At 39.7% G+C, this 21,919-nt stretch overlaps 1 protein-coding gene across 1 annotated transcript; it reads right to left on the bottom strand.

Moving 5' to 3' along the window:
* On the bottom strand, window positions 1-21,745 carry LOC149068758 (cilia- and flagella-associated protein 77-like). Its single transcript, XM_089251218.1, has 6 exons — window positions 21,683-21,745; window positions 16,791-16,890; window positions 9,809-10,031; window positions 5,655-5,763; window positions 2,271-2,378; window positions 1-231 (listed from the first exon to the last, which is right to left on the bottom strand). The coding sequence occupies exons 1-6, from the start codon at window positions 21,743-21,745 to the stop codon at window positions 112-114; spliced, it is 723 nt and encodes a 240-aa protein (XP_089107344.1). The 3' UTR covers window positions 1-111.
* Window positions 21,746-21,919: the final 174 nt, after the last annotated feature.

Genomic DNA, 21,919 nt, shown 5'->3' with positions numbered 1-21,919 from the left:
ATGAATGAGTTCTCTGTGTATTTCTGATGTGTTTAATGAAATTCAGTAAAAAAAAAAGTGTTACTGATTGTTGAACGGCCTGTCTTGAATTGTTTGGGTTTGTCACAGCTTTTATTCAGGATCATTCTCATCATTCATAACGGGCTTGATCTCTTTGTCTGAATCATCATCCAGGCTCTTTGATTTGCTACAGCAATTGCAGTCCCTTTTAGTGCATATTCGCCTCTGCACCTGACAATAAGAAGAAATTTTTTGAACTTTATAGCCTCTATGAATGTGTCTGAGAAAACTTAATTACTACTGTTGTTATATCCATCCTACACTTAACTGCTGAAAGATTTCCTTAAAATAACTATCTAAAATCTGCTTGAAGACTCAAATTACTGTTACAAAACAACTTGGAAAAGGCTCGATTTTGTAAAGGATTCTTCTAAACTAAGGTTACCAGATGTCCTCATTTTGATGTCATTTCAAACGTCCTCATACATTTTTGAAATTTTTCTTTTTTTGTCCCAGAATTATCTTTATGCGAAAAAATATATTTGTGTATATATCGGTGCTCTGTGGGCGAAGAAAAAAATATAAAGATTTTATCGTTCTATAGAGAGGTAGTATTGTCATTAAGCATCACCAAATTTATGCTCTTAATGGCAACTCTTCTAAAAATTTGTGTCACCAGTACCACCATAAAATGCATTTATAAGTATTTATTTGCAGCAAAAAATTCTAATTGATTAGTTGATTAGTATAACTCAGTTGTTTCGTAGTTTACCAAGCAATACTTTTCATGTACTACACCAAAATAACTTTACTGTAACTCAACACTTTCAGAAAACTCGGTGTTGTTTCAACAGGCTTGGCCCTCTGGGCAAAGTAATATTCTTACGACCCTTCTACTTGGCTGACATCCACCCACAAAATTACATAAGTTTTAAAAATCAGCATCAGATCTCATAATTTAAAGCCTCCTCATGGACCTGAAGCTTTTCCTGCCGTGGACCCCACATCCTGCAGCATGGACCCTAAGCTAAAATTTTCATGGGTCCCCTCTGTAGTAAATTCATTGTGTGAAAAACAAAAAATGACGAGATTTGTCCTGAGGAACCGGTCGGGCTCCCATTCGATAGGATGGCCCTGGGGTTAGTGTTCTTCTATTCAGAAATAAAATGAGTGAAGCGATACTCCTCAAACGATGATTGCTTTTCTTATAAACCCCCCACCCTAAAAAAATACTTTATACAAGTTGAGAAAATGGTTATAAGTATAGTGGTGGCATCTTGTGAAAGATAAGTGAGCTTATACTAGGGAGGGGGGGGGGGCAATACCAGCTGAAGCAAATATATGCTTAGGCAACAAAATGAGGAAACTGATAAAATGTAAACACTTCAATATTACTATAATGGGTTTGTCAGGTTTCTTGATTTAATCAAGACTAACTAATCTCAGTTTGAATTCAAACAATGGCATCACAACAATAGTTGTTCAATTAATTGAACAATGGTTCTGCTTGCCTTAGAATCCGAAAATATTCAAAAAATTGTGTAAATTCTCCTTATTAGAATTTTTAAATGCAGTTTTCACCAAAGTGTCTGTCAAAAATAGAGGTTTTAAATAAACTTGAAAAAAATCTAGGGCACTTAAAATTTTTGAAGAAACATTTTTCACTCTATATGAAATATTTACAATTTTTTTTATGTTTAATTTTGCTGGTGCCCCCATGCTGTGAGAAGAAAAACAATGTATCGTTGAAGTTTATGCTGCCATCTACAGACAAGTATGACCGTATATCCAGAGGCAGATTTAACGGTGATCATTCATGCGCTGGGCCCCGGCAAAAGCCCAACTTTACCCTTTTTTTTTAATGGTCAAGGGACCCAATATTTTTTTTCTTTTACACCTGAAACCTCAACTGACCTTAACCCGCCTCCGCATGTATTGGTGTTTTATGATCTAGATGGTGCCACCATGAAGAACCATGTGTTCCACCACTAGCATGATCATCAAAGCGTCTAGGTCACTCTCATGCTTGCAAACTCTCTAAGTCAATCGTTTGGTCACTCACTGACCTAGTTCCTCGCTCTCCGGGTAGAAACGGATTTCTCTTGTTTCACCACCAGTGGGCTATAAAAACCTTTTCCACTCTTCAAGTCTACTAGTTTTCTTGGCCACTCACTGCTCATCCGAACTTGCCGCCCTGGGCTATAGCCTGCTGGCTATTCCCCCCGCCTGTGAATACACCTCTGATAACAATCACAGTGAAAGATTCTTACCTTCTTGAACTTGGACATCTTCCACAAAGGTGGTGGCTCAACTGGTGGTGCGTGTGACATAAATTCCCTGATCTGTTCGATCTTCCTTCTAGGACTCTTGATAACAACCTTGAATAAATTACCGCAGTAATCAATGACTTAGCTATTATGCATAGAGTACAAGTCATTGTTATTGGTGAAATTAATTTGCATCAATTCCTAAAAGGCGGTATTTACTAATTATATGAATGGGGTTTTTTTTCCAGTACGTACTTCAGTATAAAATATAATTTTCATGTAGAGAAACATTTCAAAATTGATTAAATTTAAATGAGAAATTAAATTAAGTGTCAAATCTTGAAAGATGGTGTATAACCGGATTGACAAATCCCAGACACCTGGTTGCCGTATCTAAAATGGTGTCCTGTAAGTGCTAATGCTGCATTAATCTCGCCACCCGTCTGTTGTAGAGGTACGGTTTCAATTTAAAAATGCTTAAAATGTGTTCAGAAATCACTCTGTACCAGTTTTAAGATCGAAAATACGGTGTGTTCCAAAGTAAAAAGTCGAAATTTTTATGCGGTCCCCTTGTTCTCTATCCTTCAATTAGAAAGTTGAGGCTTACAAAAATTTCATGTTTCTAAGTAGAATGAAGGCACTGAGATATTTGAATTCAAATGTTTTGGAGAAAAGTTACGAAAATAACAGCAAAAAACTCACGGACACAATGCTCTTTTCCCTCGTTTGTGTTGTCCTTTTCTGTGAATTCGAATATCTCAGCGAATGTAGCACTTAGAAACTTGGATTTTTTTTTCGTTGGCCTCGGGAGAGAAACGGCAACAACTTTCTAATTGGAAGTTAGAGGAGGGGGGATTGTATAAAAATTTATATATTTTTTCAATTTTTGTAACACACTATATTTTTTCACTCTCAAAACTAGTACAGAGTAATATTTAAATTCTTTTTGAGCATTTTTTAAATTGCAACTATACCTCTGCGATGGACGATTGATGAGATAAAGACCGCATTAGCACCTACAGGACACCCTGTATATGCGTGATTATGAAATTAAAGTTTGAGATATGGTATCAACCATTGTCGGTATATCGCAGTTTCCAAACTTTTTTTGGAAACTTCTTTGAAAACCCCCCTCAGAAATTTTTTCTCCCATCGCACAGTGGTCAATATAGCGAATTTAGGAGGAAAAAAATGTTTTCTCCGAAACTAATGAATATTTTTGAAAAATTCTTTTTGCTTCACACATCAAAAATAAGCATCCACACAGGCTGAGAAGTATAATTGAATAATAATAACGTTTGGTAATTTTAAAACTACTTTGGCATGATTACTACGTTTTCTACATTTTTGCAATTCTTTCCATTTCAATGAAATAATTACTTATTTCTAATTAATCTTTCCATCTTTTACTGACGTTTCCTACTTTTCTGATTCACTGTCTTCAAAATAATAATGCATCACTCATATTTATTACGAATAATATTTAAAAAATAATAGTAATACCAAAGCACATTCTAAACAAAATATTGCCATGAAAACTGGGGGGGGGGAACACTTAATTGAAGTTTAATATGTAAAAAATCAAGATTTTCACTCAAAAAATAATAAATTATTCTTTGGTAACACAAAACATTAAAATTAAACAGTGCAAATAAACAAAATCTATGATTTGGGGGCTTGATTACCGATTGAACATTTCAAATCGGAATGAAATTTTTCATAAAAAACAACCAAATTCTGCTGATTATTAAATACTTACAAATTTATACTCTCAATTCTACAAACACTTAAAAATATATATTATTTCATTCTCTGAATTAATTTACGTTTATGTACAGTAATTTTTTTATACAAATTTACCTAAAACGCACCCATCTTATGCGTAGTGTCAATCACTGTAGGACTCTGAGGATGTGCTTTTTTCTCCCTTTTCTGTCTCGCTAAATTTCAGCAAAGTCAAAACCTCTTTTGGCAATGCTGCCTTTTTTGTGGGCAGTTCTCTTATAGAAGATACTAGATGATCTGATGATGTAAGAAGATAGTTCATCAAATCTTCATTAGTTGTTTGACGTGAAATTTTTCTTGATCTATATTCTCTGGCTTGCTTATAGTCTTTATGTCGGGCTTCTTGTGCTTCCTCCGTCAACTCACCAACGGGAAGTAGCAAATGTTGTATAACATCTGCACCATGAACCAAAACTTTGTGAACAGTAACTGGCATGTAAAACCAACTGTAAAGTTGCACATAAAGCTTTGCAGTAGTATTTGCAAACTCTCTAAATTTTTCGACATCTATTTCATGTTAGAGGCCGTATGTTGGCCGGATGATGTAAGACTGGCTTGTGCTGCACAGCACAACTCGCTGGTTCTATGTTCTTCCAAGAGATTTTTTATTTTTGTCTTCTTGGTCCTCGGGCCACTATCTTCGAAATTCTTTTGAGGTCTGCTACGATCTTTCTGGACTATTTTGGATGGAATAACTATTTTCCCTCGTAACCATGCTGAATTCTTGTCGAGGAAACGTGTCAAGGTCTTGTTACTAGATCTCCACTTTTTTGATAAGAAACTGATGAAAAATTTGATTTTCAAACGAAACTTAGTACTCTTGACTTAAAGGCTATGTTCAAATTTTGACTTTTCATCAATATATTGGATTAACAGGTCTGCAGACTTTTTAAAAGGCAAGCTCAACCCACCATTAGCGCAAATGACGTCAAAAAACTCTAGACGAGTCACACATAAGGCCATTTCAAAAATTTCTTGCGTAAAAAGGGGCGGCTACGCATAATGCAAAACGTTCACTAACATGTAGAACATCCGAAAAAACATTTCACGATTGAACAGAGTTAAACTTTTTTTATAACTCACTTTTTGTGCTCAAAACTACTCAAAAATAAGCCAAACTTCAAGGACGAATTACGAAAATTATTTCCTCTACTCGGAGCTTGGAAAATATCGAACTGAAAAGGACAAAGGACTAAAAATGAATAGCAAAAAGAATTTCATAGTTCCACTCAAATGCAACCGAATGACAACCTAGAGAAGTTAAGCTTTTCATCACATTTCGGCGAGAACCCCATCTGAGTCAGTCATTACCCTCCTTTGACCCCCCGAAGTAAACAAATATCACCTCAAGATGTACCAGACATTTCTCTACACACCCATATGGTTTTTTTCTCCGAAGCAAAAACTTCATTTTTTATTTTTTTCCAGCTAATTTCCCGATTTGGACCACTGTGCATCGCAATCTAACCCATGGAATCCTATGTTATACCCGTAGTTTCTACCGCCCCCCTGGAACATTCCATCGCCCCCAGGGGGCGTTGACGCCCACTTCGGGAATCATTGGTATATCGCATACCATCACGGTATCCACTATTGACTTACCTTTCTCTTTTCTGCGTGATCTCTCCTCCATTTCTCGTTTTCTCTCAATCTCTGTAATTCAATTTCCCGGAATCTCTGGCCAATTATCTCTGCCATGTTTTCGTGTCGGCTGCAAATAAAGTGCCAGAATCAGTCCCGAGAAAATCATTTTGGTCTTTCATTTTAATACAAACACCTTCGAAATTCTGTGAGCTCAAGTACGAGCATTGAAAGTCCGATATAACGAATGATTAGCAAGTGATTGTCAAATAGCTAATGTTAAGGATTAAAAAAATATATTCAGTTATAGCGAGTTGAAAATGAGGAAGCATTCATTATAACCTGGAAATAAAATTCTCAAATGCCAGTTTTTGCTTCTCTTTTTTCAACAATTGAACATGGCGACTCTTATCGTGGTACATGCTATTTTAATGTCATTAATTATACAGTCGAATGCTGTTATAAAGAACTCCAAGAGACCGGAGAAATCACTTCGTTATAAAGGAATTGAATATTTTTACATTGTTTCTATTTTTTAATTTAAATGGAGAGAGAATTAGTGATTAGATCATTTATGTTTCGTTTTTCCCTATAACGCTATTCGTTAAAACGGGAATCCACTGTAATTTGAGGTAATTATAAATACAAAGACTGGCCACAGAGAAATCACTTTTTTAAACTTCCTTCTCGTCCTATTTCTGGGCTCTTCCGCTATACACAAGGGTTATGTGGTGATTTTTATCGGCTTTTGTCTCTCCCAGTCACTGAGAGGTCACAGGACCAGAAGTTTAAGGTCCTTCCCTCGGATGACTGAAAAAAAAAAATCGTGCTAAAAAAGTTTCCGAAATGCTGTAGAATGGTGACGAGTCTATCTATACACGCTAAAGGTGCTCATCCTTCACGATAGTGATTGACAACTAAAGGTTGAAACCTTTAGTTCCACTTCTTCATTGATTTGCAAAGTCGTCGCGGCCCACTTAATTAAGTGATCTGGAACAGTACCGCAGTTGCATGTGTAGCATAGTTCGAAAAATATGTGGTAGGTGGCAGCACTGTAACAAGCATTACACAGAAACAAGCTGCACATTCCAACATGTACTAATTCGTTAGAAGTTCCGCAGAGGAATATGGACGAGGTACATGAGTGGTTTAGTAGTAGTAGTTGCATCTGTAGGTTCCCAACGTCGAGGCGCGAATGCGAGCCGATCTCCTTGTTAAAAAGTCTCGCCACAAAGAGCAACAGCAGACGCGTGGCTAGAAATTTCGTTCGGGGCGGGGGGAAGAATAGATTTGGCCATGTTTTTCCCTTTTTCGGTCATTTTCTCACATTTCGGGGGTGGGGACCAGATCCCCAAGTCTCCCCTCTCGCTACGGCCTTGAGCAACAGGCCTACACACAATACAATTATTCACTCATTACACTTCACTCGTAGTTAGAAAAATTGATTACAGATGAGCACTACAGACAACAAGCATTACACAGAAACAAACTTCACGTTAGGTGCATTACACATGCTCATTCCAACAGGCACCGATTCCGCAGAGGAATATGGACGAGGTGCATCTGTAATAGTAATGCGTGTTAATAGCTGTTGTTATTTCAAAAGCTGTCTATCCATTATCAAATCCTGCTTCCAACGGAACTTATCATTGTATAATGTACTTATCCGCCATGCGATTAATTTTTGTTTATAAAAATCTCAAGTGGTAATCTCAATCTGTAACTGTGCCACGGTGATCTATAAACGTGCTGCGGGTCCCTCAAGTAATCTGGAACTGTGCTTCTGTGGTCTGTAAATATGCTGCGGGGTCACGTGCAAGGCCGTAGCTGGGGGGGGGGGGGGACTTGGGCGGTCTGCCTCTCGAAATCTGAGAAAATGACCGGAAAAAGATGGCTAAATCTATTGTTCTATCACTTATGCCCAAACGGAAATGTACAGTGGGCAACTTGAGTGATTTGTAATTGTGCCCTAAATGACGCGAATATATCACGGGCCACACAAGTGATGTGGAACTGCACCGTGGGTTACATAAGTGACCTGGAAATGGGACGCTTAATTCATATCTGTATGAAAATTACGCTTCAGGTCGCACACCACATCAGATGGGCCATGGGTTGAGCACGTATGCTATACAGCAGCCATGGAAGTGACCAGTGTTGTAATAATAGAGATAATTTTAATTGTTCGGTTGTTCGACTAAACCGCTTTGATAATACGAAAATTCTGTGCAAAAATGTCTCGGAGAATAAACTGCTGCGGGACCAAAAATGAGTTTCAGGGCTAGAGTTATTAATACTGGAACGGAATGTGATCTAAAAGACGTTTCAATGCAGCAATTTTGTATCCTGCCAAAGGAAAAAAAAAATGGAAATTCGCTTATAAAGTCCGTTATAAAGACAATGTCCCTCGCGATCATAAACTGTCGTTATAACGGACTTTACGAAGGATTTAACAACTGGCTGTTGCGAAGATATATTTTGGAAAGAGAGAAAATTCAATTTTCCTGCGGGGAATCGAACCCATATCTTTTCACTTTCCGGGTGAACGCACTAGACTACAGAGGCACCGAATCTCTCAATCTTTCCTTGGAGCTCGTGTACACTGAAAGGGACCGTACATGGACGGCCGGGCCAGACTCCGGCCAAGCTCCCTTGCATAAGTCGCCATCTGGTGGCAGCGTCAGCAGTTGTGAACTTGGCCTGAGTCTGGTCCGGCCGTCCATGTACGGTCCCTTTCAGTGTAGCTCGTGTATGACATCTCTGCCACCAATTTTTCTAACTGCGAATGAAGTGTAATGAATGAATAATTGTACGTTGTGTAGGCCTGTTGCTCGCTGTGGCGAGACTTTTTAACGGGAAAATCGGGCAGCATTTGTACCCCGAAGTTGGGAACCACAGAAAACCAACTTCAGGTCAACCAACTTCGACTACCACTGTGGTGATGGTGGGGTTCGAACCCGCGGGTGCTCGCGATGCGAGTCCGCCACTATGACCACTCAACCACCACAGCTGCCCTTGGTAATGGCTGCCACACGGAAATACACAAGTGAAGTTGATTGTTAAATACATATCAGCAGAAGCTTCCCCCGGGAAAAGTGATATTCGGGTCCCTAATTAGCTTACAAATTTCTACGCTTACTCTCGAAAATAATAGCATCACATCTCACTATCACGGGGCCCATTATGCACTTGAGACCCGCTCGGGTGGGCCCATGCCTTAAGATGACACTATCTCGAAGCACTTCCGGTAGTCGACATTATTTTGAGCTGCAATGGTTGTTCGACTGTACAAACGACAGTAGGACCCGAACACGCGCAAACGCAAATAATGGCATAATGAAAGCGGCACGTCGCTGATTACTCCTTCGTTCTGTGGCACGTCAATGTATTATACAGTCGAATCCCGTTTTAACGAAAATCTCGTTTTAACGAACACTTTTCTAATCCCCCAAATAAGTTTACATAGGAACAATGCAAGGTAACCTGGAATTCCTTTATAACGAAATTTCGTTTTAACGAAGGGATTCCTCCGGTCTCTTGGCGTTTGTTATAACGGGATTCGACTGTACCACCTATTTGGCATTAAGAAAAAGAAGTCCCTTTAAGTTAGAGCTCCTCGAAATCCTAGGCTGGATCATCCGTCATATTTGTGTGAAATGTGACGTCATTATCACCGCTGCAGCCAATAGCTGTTCCCTATGTCGTACTTTTTTTTTTTGCAATGATTAGACGTCACTTAGAATAGAAAACTGGTTTATGCCGTTCTAAGATAAGTCCGCTCGGTATACCCCAGGCACAATCAATTCAATTCTGTTAAATTAAAGGGTGCTCAACCTTTAGAAGAGTGCGGGTCACTTCATATGTAAGTGTGCCGCGGATCACTTAAGTGATCTGGAAATATGGCGCGGGTTACTCAAATATGCCGCGGGTCACCTACGTAAAATGATCTGAGAGTGTGCTGCGGGTCTCTTAAGTGATCTGGAACAGTGGCGCGAGTATTTTAAGTGATCTAGAACTGCGCCGCGGGACGCTTAAATGATCTGGAACTGTGCCGCAAGTCAGAGTATTGTAGTGATCTGTAAATGTGCCGCAGGTCGATAAACGCGAGTGGTGCATTTGGAACCGCGGGCCATCGGTTGAGTATATTAAATGGAAGAGGGATGAAAGAGACTTACCCTTGTGCCTTCCCGAAACAAATATCCGGAACGTTGATCAGCTTGATCATATTATAGTCCCTGATCAGGTACAACGGATGATCGGAGTGACATTTCCTGAACTCGCGCTCCTCCTCTTTCGTCTTCAAGCCGGTCTTCAAGAAGTCTACGTGCATCCTCATGAAGTCCTTGCGCGGGTGCACACTCTTTATGGAAGGCTCGTGCACTTTCCACGTCCCTATGGCTATAATAATGGCAAATTACATTTTTAGAACAGAGCAAAACCAATGTGTGAATTCAGGTGGTCACACAAGCGCACAAATATATAAACATCGCTTAATATTATCTTCAGGCGTGAAGAAAACGGTGGGAAGGCTGAAAGTTGCTGGTCGTTCCCGTATATACGGAACTCAAGCAGGGCCGCCTTAAGAGCATCGGAGGGCCCCCCCCCTGGACCACTTGGTGACCTGAGGCCCCCCCCGAGGGTAGGTCCCCGTGAAGAATTAACTCTCTATGTTTGGTACAGATGGCGCCACTATACTGGAAGATACAACACCCTTATTTAGGTCATCTCGTCTTACTGGCAGAGCCCTTTTTCCTCTTTTCTACAAAAGTTCGATTTACTTAACAAATTTACTGATTTATTTTCTTCGAGCTGCCGCGGATCTCTTGGGAGGTGCACACGAAGCCCCAAGCAGTTGAGAACAGCTGCCTTAGAGCAATGGTTCTCAACCTTTTCAAGCCCACGGCCCGGTTTCATTCATTTTTGTGAGTCAAAGGCCCGGTCAAACACACGATCAAAGGAAAATGAATGAGGGAAAATGAAACGGTTAATCACTCGCGGCCCGGTATGAATGATATCAGGGCCCGGCGGTTGAGAAACACTGCCTTAGAGAGTCGCATAAAGAAAAGACAAATACACCGAAAAATTGAATTTTCTGGATGTTATGCCGAAACTAATATTTGGAAAGAAAAGTGACTTGCTTCTCCGGGAATCGAACCTGGATCCCTTTGCCTACCGGGCAAGTGCGCTAACCAATACACCTCAGTGCTTCTCGCTACTGATGCGTGCTATAAGGAATTGAAAATTGTGTCTCTGGTGTATTGGTTAGCGCACTTGCCTGGTATGCAAGGGGACCCGGTTTCGATTCCCGGAGGAGACAAATTACTGTTCTTTCCAAATACGTATTAGGCCGGTACTACACTATAAAAGTTTGATAAAAGTTCGTTTATAAAACTTGAAAAGTGCAACCGATGGGCGGATTAGTTAAGTTCGCTCGAATGTAACAGATTTTCTTATTGGTTACATTTTTCACGTTTTATAAAAGGATTTTTATCAAAGTTTTATAGTGTAATACTGGCCTTAGAGAGTTTCGGTATAACATCCAGAAAATTCAATTTCCCTACATATTACGAGCCGAAAAAAATACTATCTCTTAGGCCGGGATTACACCACAAAAGTTCGATAAAAGTCCTTTTATAAAATTTGAAAAATGCAGCCAATAAGGTCATCGGTTGTAATTTCTAGAATGTGACCAATAACCTTATTGGTTGAATTTTTCAAGTTTTATAAAAATACTTTTATCACACTTTTATAGTGTAATACCGGCCTTAATACAAAAGACAAGCAGATAGGAAAGAAAAAAAAAGAAATATCTTCAGAAATTCACCTCAGGGTCGGGCTTGAGAATTTCGCGGTGTGGTGCAAAGGAAATTTTGCGACCCCCCTCCAAAAGAAATTTTTGTAGTAGCTCCCCGACTAACAAACTTTTCCAGTTACGAACATAAATCTTGAAAGGGAAAATATTGTTCAGAAAGAGAGACGCATCTCATTTTTTCGTTATTTCCGGATCGCGTTCATGGTTTGGATCGTAATCAAACACGATCCATTGAGAGGGAATTTTTATTAATTTGACAAAATTAATAAACAATTAGTAATGATTAGAGTGGTCCACCTACTCAGGGCCGTCTTAAGAGCATCATGCCGGGCCAAGTGATTTTTCTGAGGCCCCACCTTAGAAATTCTCCAAAAATTTAACTACTTGTCATCTTCCAAAATTAAATTTCTCTAATTCCAAAATCAATGAAAGAGGTAATTCCAAAATTAATGAAACGATAAATACAGCATTAATGAAAGACAATTTCAAACTGATGAAAAAGTGATAATTCAAAAATTAATGAAAGAGATAATTCCAGAATTAATGAGATTTCAGTCAATGAAAAAAATAATTCCAACATTAATAAAAGAAATAATTTCAGCATTAATGAAAGAAACAAATCCCGAATGGATGAAAGAAATAATAATTAATAAAGGAAATTATTCCAGCATTAATGAAAGAAATTATTTAATCTTTTTTTTAGATGAGTTCTCCATTCTTTTTCCTAATCTTTAAATCGCAATGTTATAGCGACCGAACCGTACATTTCAATGAGGAAATTGTCAGGCACGAACTGTGTTTCCACTGAGTCACGTGATTTCTTTGCATTTGATGTCGCTGCCGTCGAGGCGACTGTGGCTGCCCTCCTGTAATATAAGCTCGATGGCGCCAACTGATGGGAGGGATGATTTTTTTCATCACCAAAATATCTTTCGTTCACACTAAAAACGTCCAAAACTGTCCCTGAGCCAACACCTATGGAACATGTTCCATAGGTGGTGTTGCCTGGGTCCTGCTGCAGGATGTGGGTGCTTAAATGCACACACACACACCCATTCTTTCCCACTACCTCCTATGATAGGCGTACGCAGAGAATTTGGAGTTTTCAATTTTTTTTTCTTCTCAAGGAGGGGGGGGGGTGGGTTTTTCGTTTTTTCCTGCAAAATACCACTATAATCTCGACTTGAGGGGGGATTAGAACCGCAACCCCACCCCCCTTTGCGTACGCCAATGCCTCCCACAGATATTGTACAATATTAATTTAATACTCTGGAATACTTTGACTGCGGTTCTCAACCTTTATCGACTCGCGGAGCCCTTTTTAGTATAAAATTTTCATGGCGGAGATATTCTCTTTTATTTATAAAATTTACTTATTTATTTTATTTTTTTCGGGTGGCTCTGGAGCTACTTTGAAGTCCACACGGATCACCGGTTGAGCACTGCTGCTTTATGTCTTTTTTTTATATTTTGGTGCTGCCATCTCATGTCGAAACTAGAAGTGACTTATGTGGTGATGATGAAGTTCAGGTTAAAAAACTATATTCTTCATTCCACTTAGTTCCTTATACACAAAGCTTATGAACTGAACTGAAAGTTCGAACTAACAGTTCAGTTATTTTTCCAGGAAACAAGGAGACGTCTAAAACAATGGTCTTTCCAACAAGCAGACGACAGGTAAGAAGTGAGATTTCATCACGATAATTGATAGTGTATGTGCTGCCATCTAACCTCAGAATTAAAAGTGACACATGTGGTGAAGATGAAGTACAATAAAAAAAACTATATTATTCATTCCGCTCAGTTCCTTACGAACAATGCTCATAAACTGAGCTGGAAATTTGAACTAAAAGTTCGGCTATTTCATGTGGGCATACGGAGACGGCCAAAACGAAGAACCTCTTAATGAGCAGACGACAGGCAAAAAGTAGATTTGTTCGGTTCTTTACAAACTGAGCTCAAAATCTGAACCGGAAATGCAAACTAAAAGTTCAGTCATTCGTTTATAACATAAGGAGACGTTTAAAACAGAGAACCTTGGGAGAAGCAGACGACAGAGATTCGAAGGCTTGATTTATTCACCATTGGTGCTGCCATCTAATCTCGAAATATCCTTCAACTCAAACGATGATGAAAAACAAAGAGAAAGCGGTCGTTTTTGTTTAGCATAGCAACATCATCAACTTCGTAATCAATATGAACCTAAAAATTATTGATCAAAATGAAAAAAAAACTTTTATGATAATTTACTTACTAAATTATCATAAAAGCTTGTAAATTATGATAAAATTTCTTTATGAAATGAAAATTTCGGTAACAAAATTCGTACATTTGTAATAATCAATTATTTTGTTGTTGGAAAAATATAATTATTTCTTTCCACCAAAAAGTCCTGACAATATGGATGATCGAACAAATAAGTGAAAATACGGATTATGTGGTCTTCGATAGGATTACTGCATTCAAAACTGAGAAAGGAGGACGCCTAGTGCTAACCTTAGGTAACGCCACTTTTGCGAAGTTTTGCAACAGATAGCGCCACTATACTGACAGAAAAACCACACAACAACCTTCCACCACAATAATTTTTCACAACTGAAACCAAAATGGGAACAAATAACGATCCGTCTCCCTACGATTTTCAACTTCACGGTCTGGTCAGCTTTACTGCTTTGCGGTCTTTACCTGCAGCGGTTCTCAACCGGTGCTCCGCGGAGCCCTTTGGGCTCCTTGTGCACTCTCCAGGGGCTCCGCAGCCACTCGAGGAAAATAAAAAAACAGTAAAATTTACAAAAATAAATATTTTTAAATAGTTAAATATATCAGTAACTTTGATGAATAATTAAAAAATTGGGTTATGGGGCTCCGCCATAGAATTTTTACTAAAAAGGGTTCCGCGAGTCAAAAAAGGTTGAGAACCGCTGGCCTAGAGCATAGTTTCCCAACCTTTTTTGTCCCATCGGCCCTCTTTTAAGAAATTTTTTTTCTCCCATCACCCCGAACGCAGGTAACCCATAGGATCCTATGTTATTCCCGTAACTTCTACCACCCACGTTGGGAATCACTGGCCTTGAGCATGGTGAGGTGTTTTTTATGGCCAAGAACTTTGTTTTTGCATTGATTGGCATTTCTGAAAGACTTCATAGCTCTAACCAGTGCCGTCTTAACGCATGGGCCCACCCGGGAGCCTCAAGAGAAGAGGCTCCTCAGAAAAACGAGGAGCCTCTTCTTAAATCAAGGAGGGCCTCAGAAAAACGAGAAGTAGTTGAATTTTTCGAGAATTTTCCAGGAAGGGCCTCAGAAAAATCACTTCGCCCTGGGTCCCATGATGCTCTTAAGACGGCCGTGGCTATAAATTAGTTACAGAAGAACCTATGAAAATCTGCCCGGGGGCCCCGCAAAAGATCCCAACCTAGACGCCCTGCTACAAGATGTGGGGGTCACGGGTCATGCTCTACCGTCGCACATGGGAGAGGTTGGTATTTGCTGAAGCTAAGAGAGACTATTGATGCGTCTATTTCTCACAGTTAACACCACCTATAGAAGATCGTCTTCCCTTCTATAAGTATGGTGTTGCCTCCCATCGCCTCACTCCATAGTCCATGAAATAAGGATCCTTATTTCATGGAAAAGGAAGGAAGAGCAGGGCCGTCTTAAGAGTACAATGGCCCCCGGGCCAAGTGATTTTTCTGAGGCCCCTACCTAGAAAAGTTTTGAAAATTTCAATCAGTTATATTTTTGTGAGGCCCCTCTTCCCTTGAGGCCCCCGGGCCAAGCCCGGGTGGGCCCCATGCGTTAAGACGGCACTGGACTCAAGTGCTTAAGCAGGAGAGGGAGGGTGCAATGGATTGTGTTTTTCAGAAATTATGTTGGGGGCTCGGCCCTCTTACAAAATTTATTGGGGGGGGGGGACTCAAATGGCCTCTATCCTTAGGTTATGGCACCGGTGTCTTCAACGGAATGAAAAGGAATATGGAAATGCGTTTTTCGCAGATATTTGAAAAAGATGGAATTAAATGCACTGTAAAACGGATACATTTTCCTCCAAGTCAGGGGTATCAACCTTTCTCCAGTCGCGAGCACTGCCTATATCCACCATCAAACGAAGAGCACCTTTGGCATACGTATGTCTGAGATCTCATCTGTATTTTAATTGTAATCCTTGAATGCAATTTTTACTGGGTGTTTAATTGAAGTGCTGGCGAGCACGAAATCAGACGCGAGAATTGAACAATCTCCTACTTCGGGGATCACCATGGTGCTCGCGAGAAGCAGGTGGAAGGTGGCTTCTCTAAGTATTCGTTTTAAAGTGGAACAGTAAATCCAACGCAATTTTTGTAACAATTAATTGTCGTCATCACTAATCATTGACTAATTATGAAACAATAAAATCGAAATCGTTAATTAGTCATTAATTAATAATGATTAACGATGAAACTAAATTCATAGTATGAGTATTTCAAAGTGCGAAGTATCCGCTACCATTGTAGGTCTGATACTCTCTGTGGCAAGACTTTTTAATGTGGGAGAATGTCTTGGCTTCACGTCCCAAATTTGAGAACCACAGAAAACCCATCTTCAGCCGACCACCAATGAGTGGCCGGTGGGGCTAGAGCGCAGGTCTTTGCGATGAAAGTCTGACACTATGACCACATGACTGACAGCAGCGTGTTTAAGGCCCGCCTGCTCTCTGCGGAGACACTTTTAAATGGGTGGCCGGCTCGCGTTTGCGCCCTTGAAGTTAGAAAACCGCAGAAAAACAACTTCAGCCACCACTCTGCGTCCACAGGGTTCACACCTGGATCTTCGCGATGCAAGTCCAGCACGATGCCCTTTACGACCGTTCAGCGGCCGTTGTTTACCCATTGAATGCAATCACATCCCTATGTGTGCAGTTATCTTCTGAACACCCTTTTGCTCTGATTAGAAAAATCCCTGGAAAGACCGTCTTAACAGTACCATGGACCCTTGGCCAGACTAATTATCATACTCATACTCTTGAAAATCATATTTACCGAATTTCATTATCGCGATGTTCTCTAAGCACTCGAGGCTTCTGCTGCCGGATCGTGAACGGGTGTCAAGACCGTAGCAGGGGGGGGGGGGGGGGGGGGGGAGCCCGAAATGTGACAAAATGACAGAAAAAGAGGAAACAGTTGGCCAAATCTATTGTTCCATTCTTTTGGTCCATCTCCCCCGAAATGAAAGTGGTCCCCCTCCGAACGAAATTTCTGGCTACAGACCTAGGGTGGGCCTATGCGTTAAGACGGCCCTGATTCTCGTTCATTTTAATGTACACATATTCATAATTAAATAAAAACAATATATATTCCATTCACGCTCACCCAATCTCACTCCACCATCGTAGGGAGGCCTCGGCATGCCGTAGGTGAATTCGGATCCCGGAAGTTTGCAGAAAGGATGGCTTGTCTTTCCAACTTCTGCCTATAAATTGAAATATTCCGGTATAAATAATGATTTTTTTTTCTCCGTTATATTCGACTCCAATGATTAGAAAATGAAATCCCAAAGCTAATCGAGTGTTCCCGAATATGCCCACGCTCAATCAACATCTTCTAAAGCAGACCTTCTACTCTTGAAGGTGTTGGTTTTTTTTCTTCTATGCAGACACTGTTGACCCACGTTTAAACCTCGCAGTGCGAAGGGAAAACGCATTTTCAATGGATTTAGGCAATGCTCTGGTTGGAAGCAACATTCCTTTCTACAAACTAAACGATATAAGTTTTAGAAGTTTTCTAAAAAATACTGTAAAAATCAGAATGTCCTGGACGAATCAACCGCTCGGGAAAATTATTTGGAGATTGTATATATGATCACATGTGTCCAAGAAATTTGTAGTGATTTGGAAAACAATCATATTTTGATAACTGTAGATGAAACCACTGATGCTTGTGGTTGCTATGTGGAAAAATAGATTTTAAAGGGCCATTTTTTTTCGACCACATTTGCTCGCATGCAAGTCTCTTGGATCATTATGGAATCTCTAGATTTATAAATGATTTTTTGTGCATTTTATGTCCGGGAAGCGATTCCTCCTGTGAAAATGTCCTTGCTTTTATCAGTGATGCAGGCCCCGTACATGGGGAAAGCTGGAAAGAAGCTCAGTGTTTTTTACCCTAACCTTGTACACGTGACTTGCTTAGCTCATGGGTATCATCGCAGTGCAGAAAAAGTTAGAGAGCTGAATGTATCCGTGAACAGTCATTTCATCAGTGCAAAAAATATGTGAAAGCCCCATTGCGATCAAAAGTGTACAAAGAAACATGTCCAAACATCCCCCTGCCACCCGAGCCTGTTTTGACTAGATGGGCAACGTGGGTGGAAGCAGCATTATTTTATTCTGAAAATTTTGATGACGTAAAAAGTGTGGTTGATTCTTTCGATAACGATTGATCTGCCATAATTGCTGCAAAGCAGTTTTTTCCAGCGAAACGCTGAGGAGAGATTTGTGTCTCATTGAAACACGTTTGTTTTGGTTGCCGAGCAGTATAACCAAATTAGAAACAAGGGGTCTGTGACTAAACGAAGCCATACAGATTGTAAGGGAAGCTCAAAAACGCATTTTAGACATTCCAGATTCTGTGGGAGAGACCATAAAAGAAAAATTGGAGATGGTGTTGGAGAAAAATTGTAGTTTTTTCGGTCATTACAGACAATTAACTGTTATTTGAATGGCGAAGATGTCCAATTACCATTTGAAATTCAAGAATCGAAACCTAAATTTTATAAATATTGCCCCGTAAGCTCTGTGGACGTAGAAAGGAGATTTTCTGCGTATAAGATTCTACTGCAGGATAAGAGACAGAGCATGACTGCAAAACATTGAAAAGCATATCTTTATATACAGGGTGATTATAAAAAAAACTATCCCGACATATGGGCCCCTAACTATCATACCATTCACAGAAACTGAATGAAATTTTGGCATAAGGTATTTTGATGTATGCGCTCAAGAATGATATGGAAAACAACAGTCACTCTAACAGTTACGGTTACAGTCAGAAAATTTCGAAAATATCAAATGGCAACACCAAGTTTTTTGTATTGGAATGTGATCTCCATTGTGAAAAACCCTAAATAGCGTTCGAACGGCAACTGTAGCATGAAAATCACCGGCGGTAGATAGGCTAAAAGCGAGGACAACCAATAAGGACAGAGAAGCAGCATAAAATAAAGCATTTTATTGTGTTTCACAAATTTTCCACATGACTTTGTGGAGGACTAATCAGGCTGGGATCTCAGCCGAAGTGTGACGAATGAAACGAACATTAATGCTCTGGTGCACGGCAAAGTCCTTTTTACTTTTTCCTTGCCTAGCTCCGGGGATTTTCGTGCTACAGGTGCCATTCCAACGCTATTTAGTGTTTTTCAGTATGGGATCGCATTCCAATACAAAGAACTTGGTGTTGCCATTTGATATTTTCGAAATTTTCTCACTGTAACCGTAACTGTTAGAGTGACACTGTTGTTTTCCATGTCATTCTTGAGCGCATACCTCAAAATACCTTATGGCAAAATTTCATTCAGTTTCTGTGAATGGTATGATAGTTAGGGGCCCATATGTCGGGATAGTTTTTTTATAATCACCCCGTATTTTAAGAGGAATTATGATTCTTGACGAAGTAGTAAGTTTAAAATTTTTGTGTAAGAATATTTTTAATTATTTCTTCATGATATGCAATGCATTATACGGCGGGTTTTCCGAAAACTAAATATTTTTTTGCGGAATTAGCATATTTTTACTGTTTTTTTTCTTTTTTAAATATGTGTTTTGGATTTTTTATTGCATGGTCATTCTTTTAAATTGTAGGTACTACCTGCCTTAACTAGACTTTTTGCAACCTTGATTTTCTCTGCTTTTTTGACCTATCAATGCAACCAATTTTAATGCGTATTTTTCTTTTTCAATATCATATTTCGGTTTTTTTAGTTCATATTTTCTCTATTTTTAATTCATATTTCCACGTTAAATATTTGCATATTTTTAATGCATATTTTGCCCTTTTTTTAGTGCATATAATCTGGGCTCTAATCATAACCAGTCATGGCAGTGTTTCTCAGAATGCAGGTGTCAGTGTTTTGAAATATTTATTTGATACCTTCCTTCAGTTGTATGCCCTGAAATCTCCCGGGGCTTTTACTCATAGGGATAAACAAAACCTGCTTTCTACAAGGCGCAAGCCAATACACCTCTTAATCTCTTTACGATCGCGGGCGTTATATTACGTCCAAAGACCAGTGGAATAAATTCAAACAAGTTCTCTGTGTTTTCTTTCCTCTCTCTTCACCATCTGGAAGCTTTATAAACAACCCTATTATCACGATTGTCTATTATTAACGGAAGCTGCTTTTCCTTTCCCTCCTTTCTTTATGGTGTATCTTGCTGCTATATACATGTGATAGCAAAAAAAAAGAACTGTCTTATTCTCTTATATCTATAGTATCCATTGCACTTTCTCCTTTTATACTTTCTTTCTTTCCTCCTTCCCTTCTTCCCTCTTCTAATGTGTGGTTAGGTTGGGACAAGGTTACCATATTCATCGCCGATTCGTTAAATAGAGATAGTCCAAATTTCTTTCCTAAACCTTGTAAGTGAAGTGGTTAAGAAATATTTTCGACCCATTCATATTTTCGATAGAGACAAATAGACTTAGGGGTAAATATGTTTGTGGGGCTCGAATTTGCGAGTCAAAAACGTGGGCTTTCACACAGCAGACTTTCAGGAATTCCACGAGTTTTACTCCGGTGCGTCGGTAAAGTGTTTGGTTAGTCAGCGAATATAGTGTGTGGTTTAATTTGGAGCACTTAGATCAGTATTCCTTAAAGACTCGAGCGATATCATCAAGAGGGCGGGGGTATGGGCTGTGAACGCTCAAGATACACCATGGGATCTTAAGGTTTGCCTTAATGAGTGGACAAGATGGAGCTGTGAGAAATGGATTTTCTGAGAAGGAGGAATATATATATATTAGAAAAGTATTTAGGTACTTTTTCCCCCCTAAGCTACGGCCACCACAGTCATGTCCAGCCTGATTCAATAGTCATTCGCAAATATTTGCTTCCAATGTTTGCATTCCCCCTGCTACAAGCACCAGCAAACATAGACTGGCTACACAGTGGGCCCAATGTTCCTTGGAGAATATTTTTCCAGAACACTCTTCGTGTTGTGATTGTCGGCGTTCTTCGACCAATGTGTGGCCAGACGGATTGAAAGATTGGGAAGGAAGGCGGCTCTTTTGACTTGGGGTTGGTGTTGGAAGGTCCTGGTCGTTTTTTTCGACCAGCCTCCAACATTCGACGACTATTGCCAATGGTGGAGTGGCCACACTACTCGACCGCACTACTTGGAAGGTATTGGTCTACGCTGGACACAAGTATGGCTTCGGCTTTATACGATGACATTGTCCTGGGCATATGCCTCACTTCCCTCGTGGAAATTAGGCTGAGTATGTGTGTGCATTTAAAGATGGGTTCTCCGAAATATGGCTGTTTATTTAACATAGCATTAATGAATGACAAGGGAAGCCGTTTATATACGACGAGTTGAGTGACGGAACCCATTGGTGGGAAAAGTTTGAGTACATCATGGTGATTACCACCACTTTAGACCAGGACTATTGACTAGACTATTCAAAATGTTTCAGACCAGTAGGTGCTTGACTTGAGTTTTGCATATGAATATTTGATTTCCAAATTAATTATGGAGGTACTCTGACGAGTGATACAAAATACTGAGGATGCTCAAGCACTAGACGGGTACAACGCTACTACGCTAAAAGCGCCAGAGTTTATATTGGTGATAAGGGAAAAAGTTATGGAACTCTTACAGAGCCCGTTTTCGCTACCATCCATGCGTGAAGATGGCCCTAATTACCAGAGCCTGTTTCCTCGCATGGTCAAACGAGGAACGTGCCAAGGGACTCTACAAATTTTCGGGAGCCATTCGGATGCCAAAATTGGCATCTTTCGATACTTTAGTTTTTTCCAAAATATTAACAAATATTTTCAATTTTTGGCCATCTTGGGTAAAGCCCTCTACCCACTGCGTACTGCCCCTAGATAATGGTATAAATAAAAGAACCCCCCCGAATTTTTTTTTTTGCCCAAGGCCGGAACATATGAGGAACAGGCCCTGCTAATTACAGCATAATGAAAATAACGAAAAGGTGGAAACATCCCGAGACTTTTCAATCGTTGAAATGACTACTGTACTCACCCTTTCCAGCAAATAGTTATACTTCATCGATTTACGATAAGTTCCTAAGAGTGTATCCTCCATTTCTGTTTTGTATTTTCCGACACTGCTTTTCTTCTCACAAGAAGCTAATCCAGAGAACTCTTAAAAGCGTTCGACTTGTTTTCTTTTTTTTTGTGATCGACCGATAACGTAGGGGAGCTATTCAATCATCAGCAACTACTGGGGCTTGAAATCATTTTTCGAATCAAAAACAGA

Source organism: Pholcus phalangioides, unplaced genomic scaffold (genome assembly GCF_987345545.1).
Source record: "Pholcus phalangioides strain wild (caught in Gottingen) unplaced genomic scaffold, Ppha-v1.0 ptg000024l_1, whole genome shotgun sequence".
Classification (NCBI taxonomy): domain Eukaryota; kingdom Metazoa; phylum Arthropoda; class Arachnida; order Araneae; family Pholcidae; genus Pholcus; species Pholcus phalangioides.
Note: the sequence above shows the minus strand (reverse complement) of the source record. Positions and strands in the feature narration are given on the sequence as shown.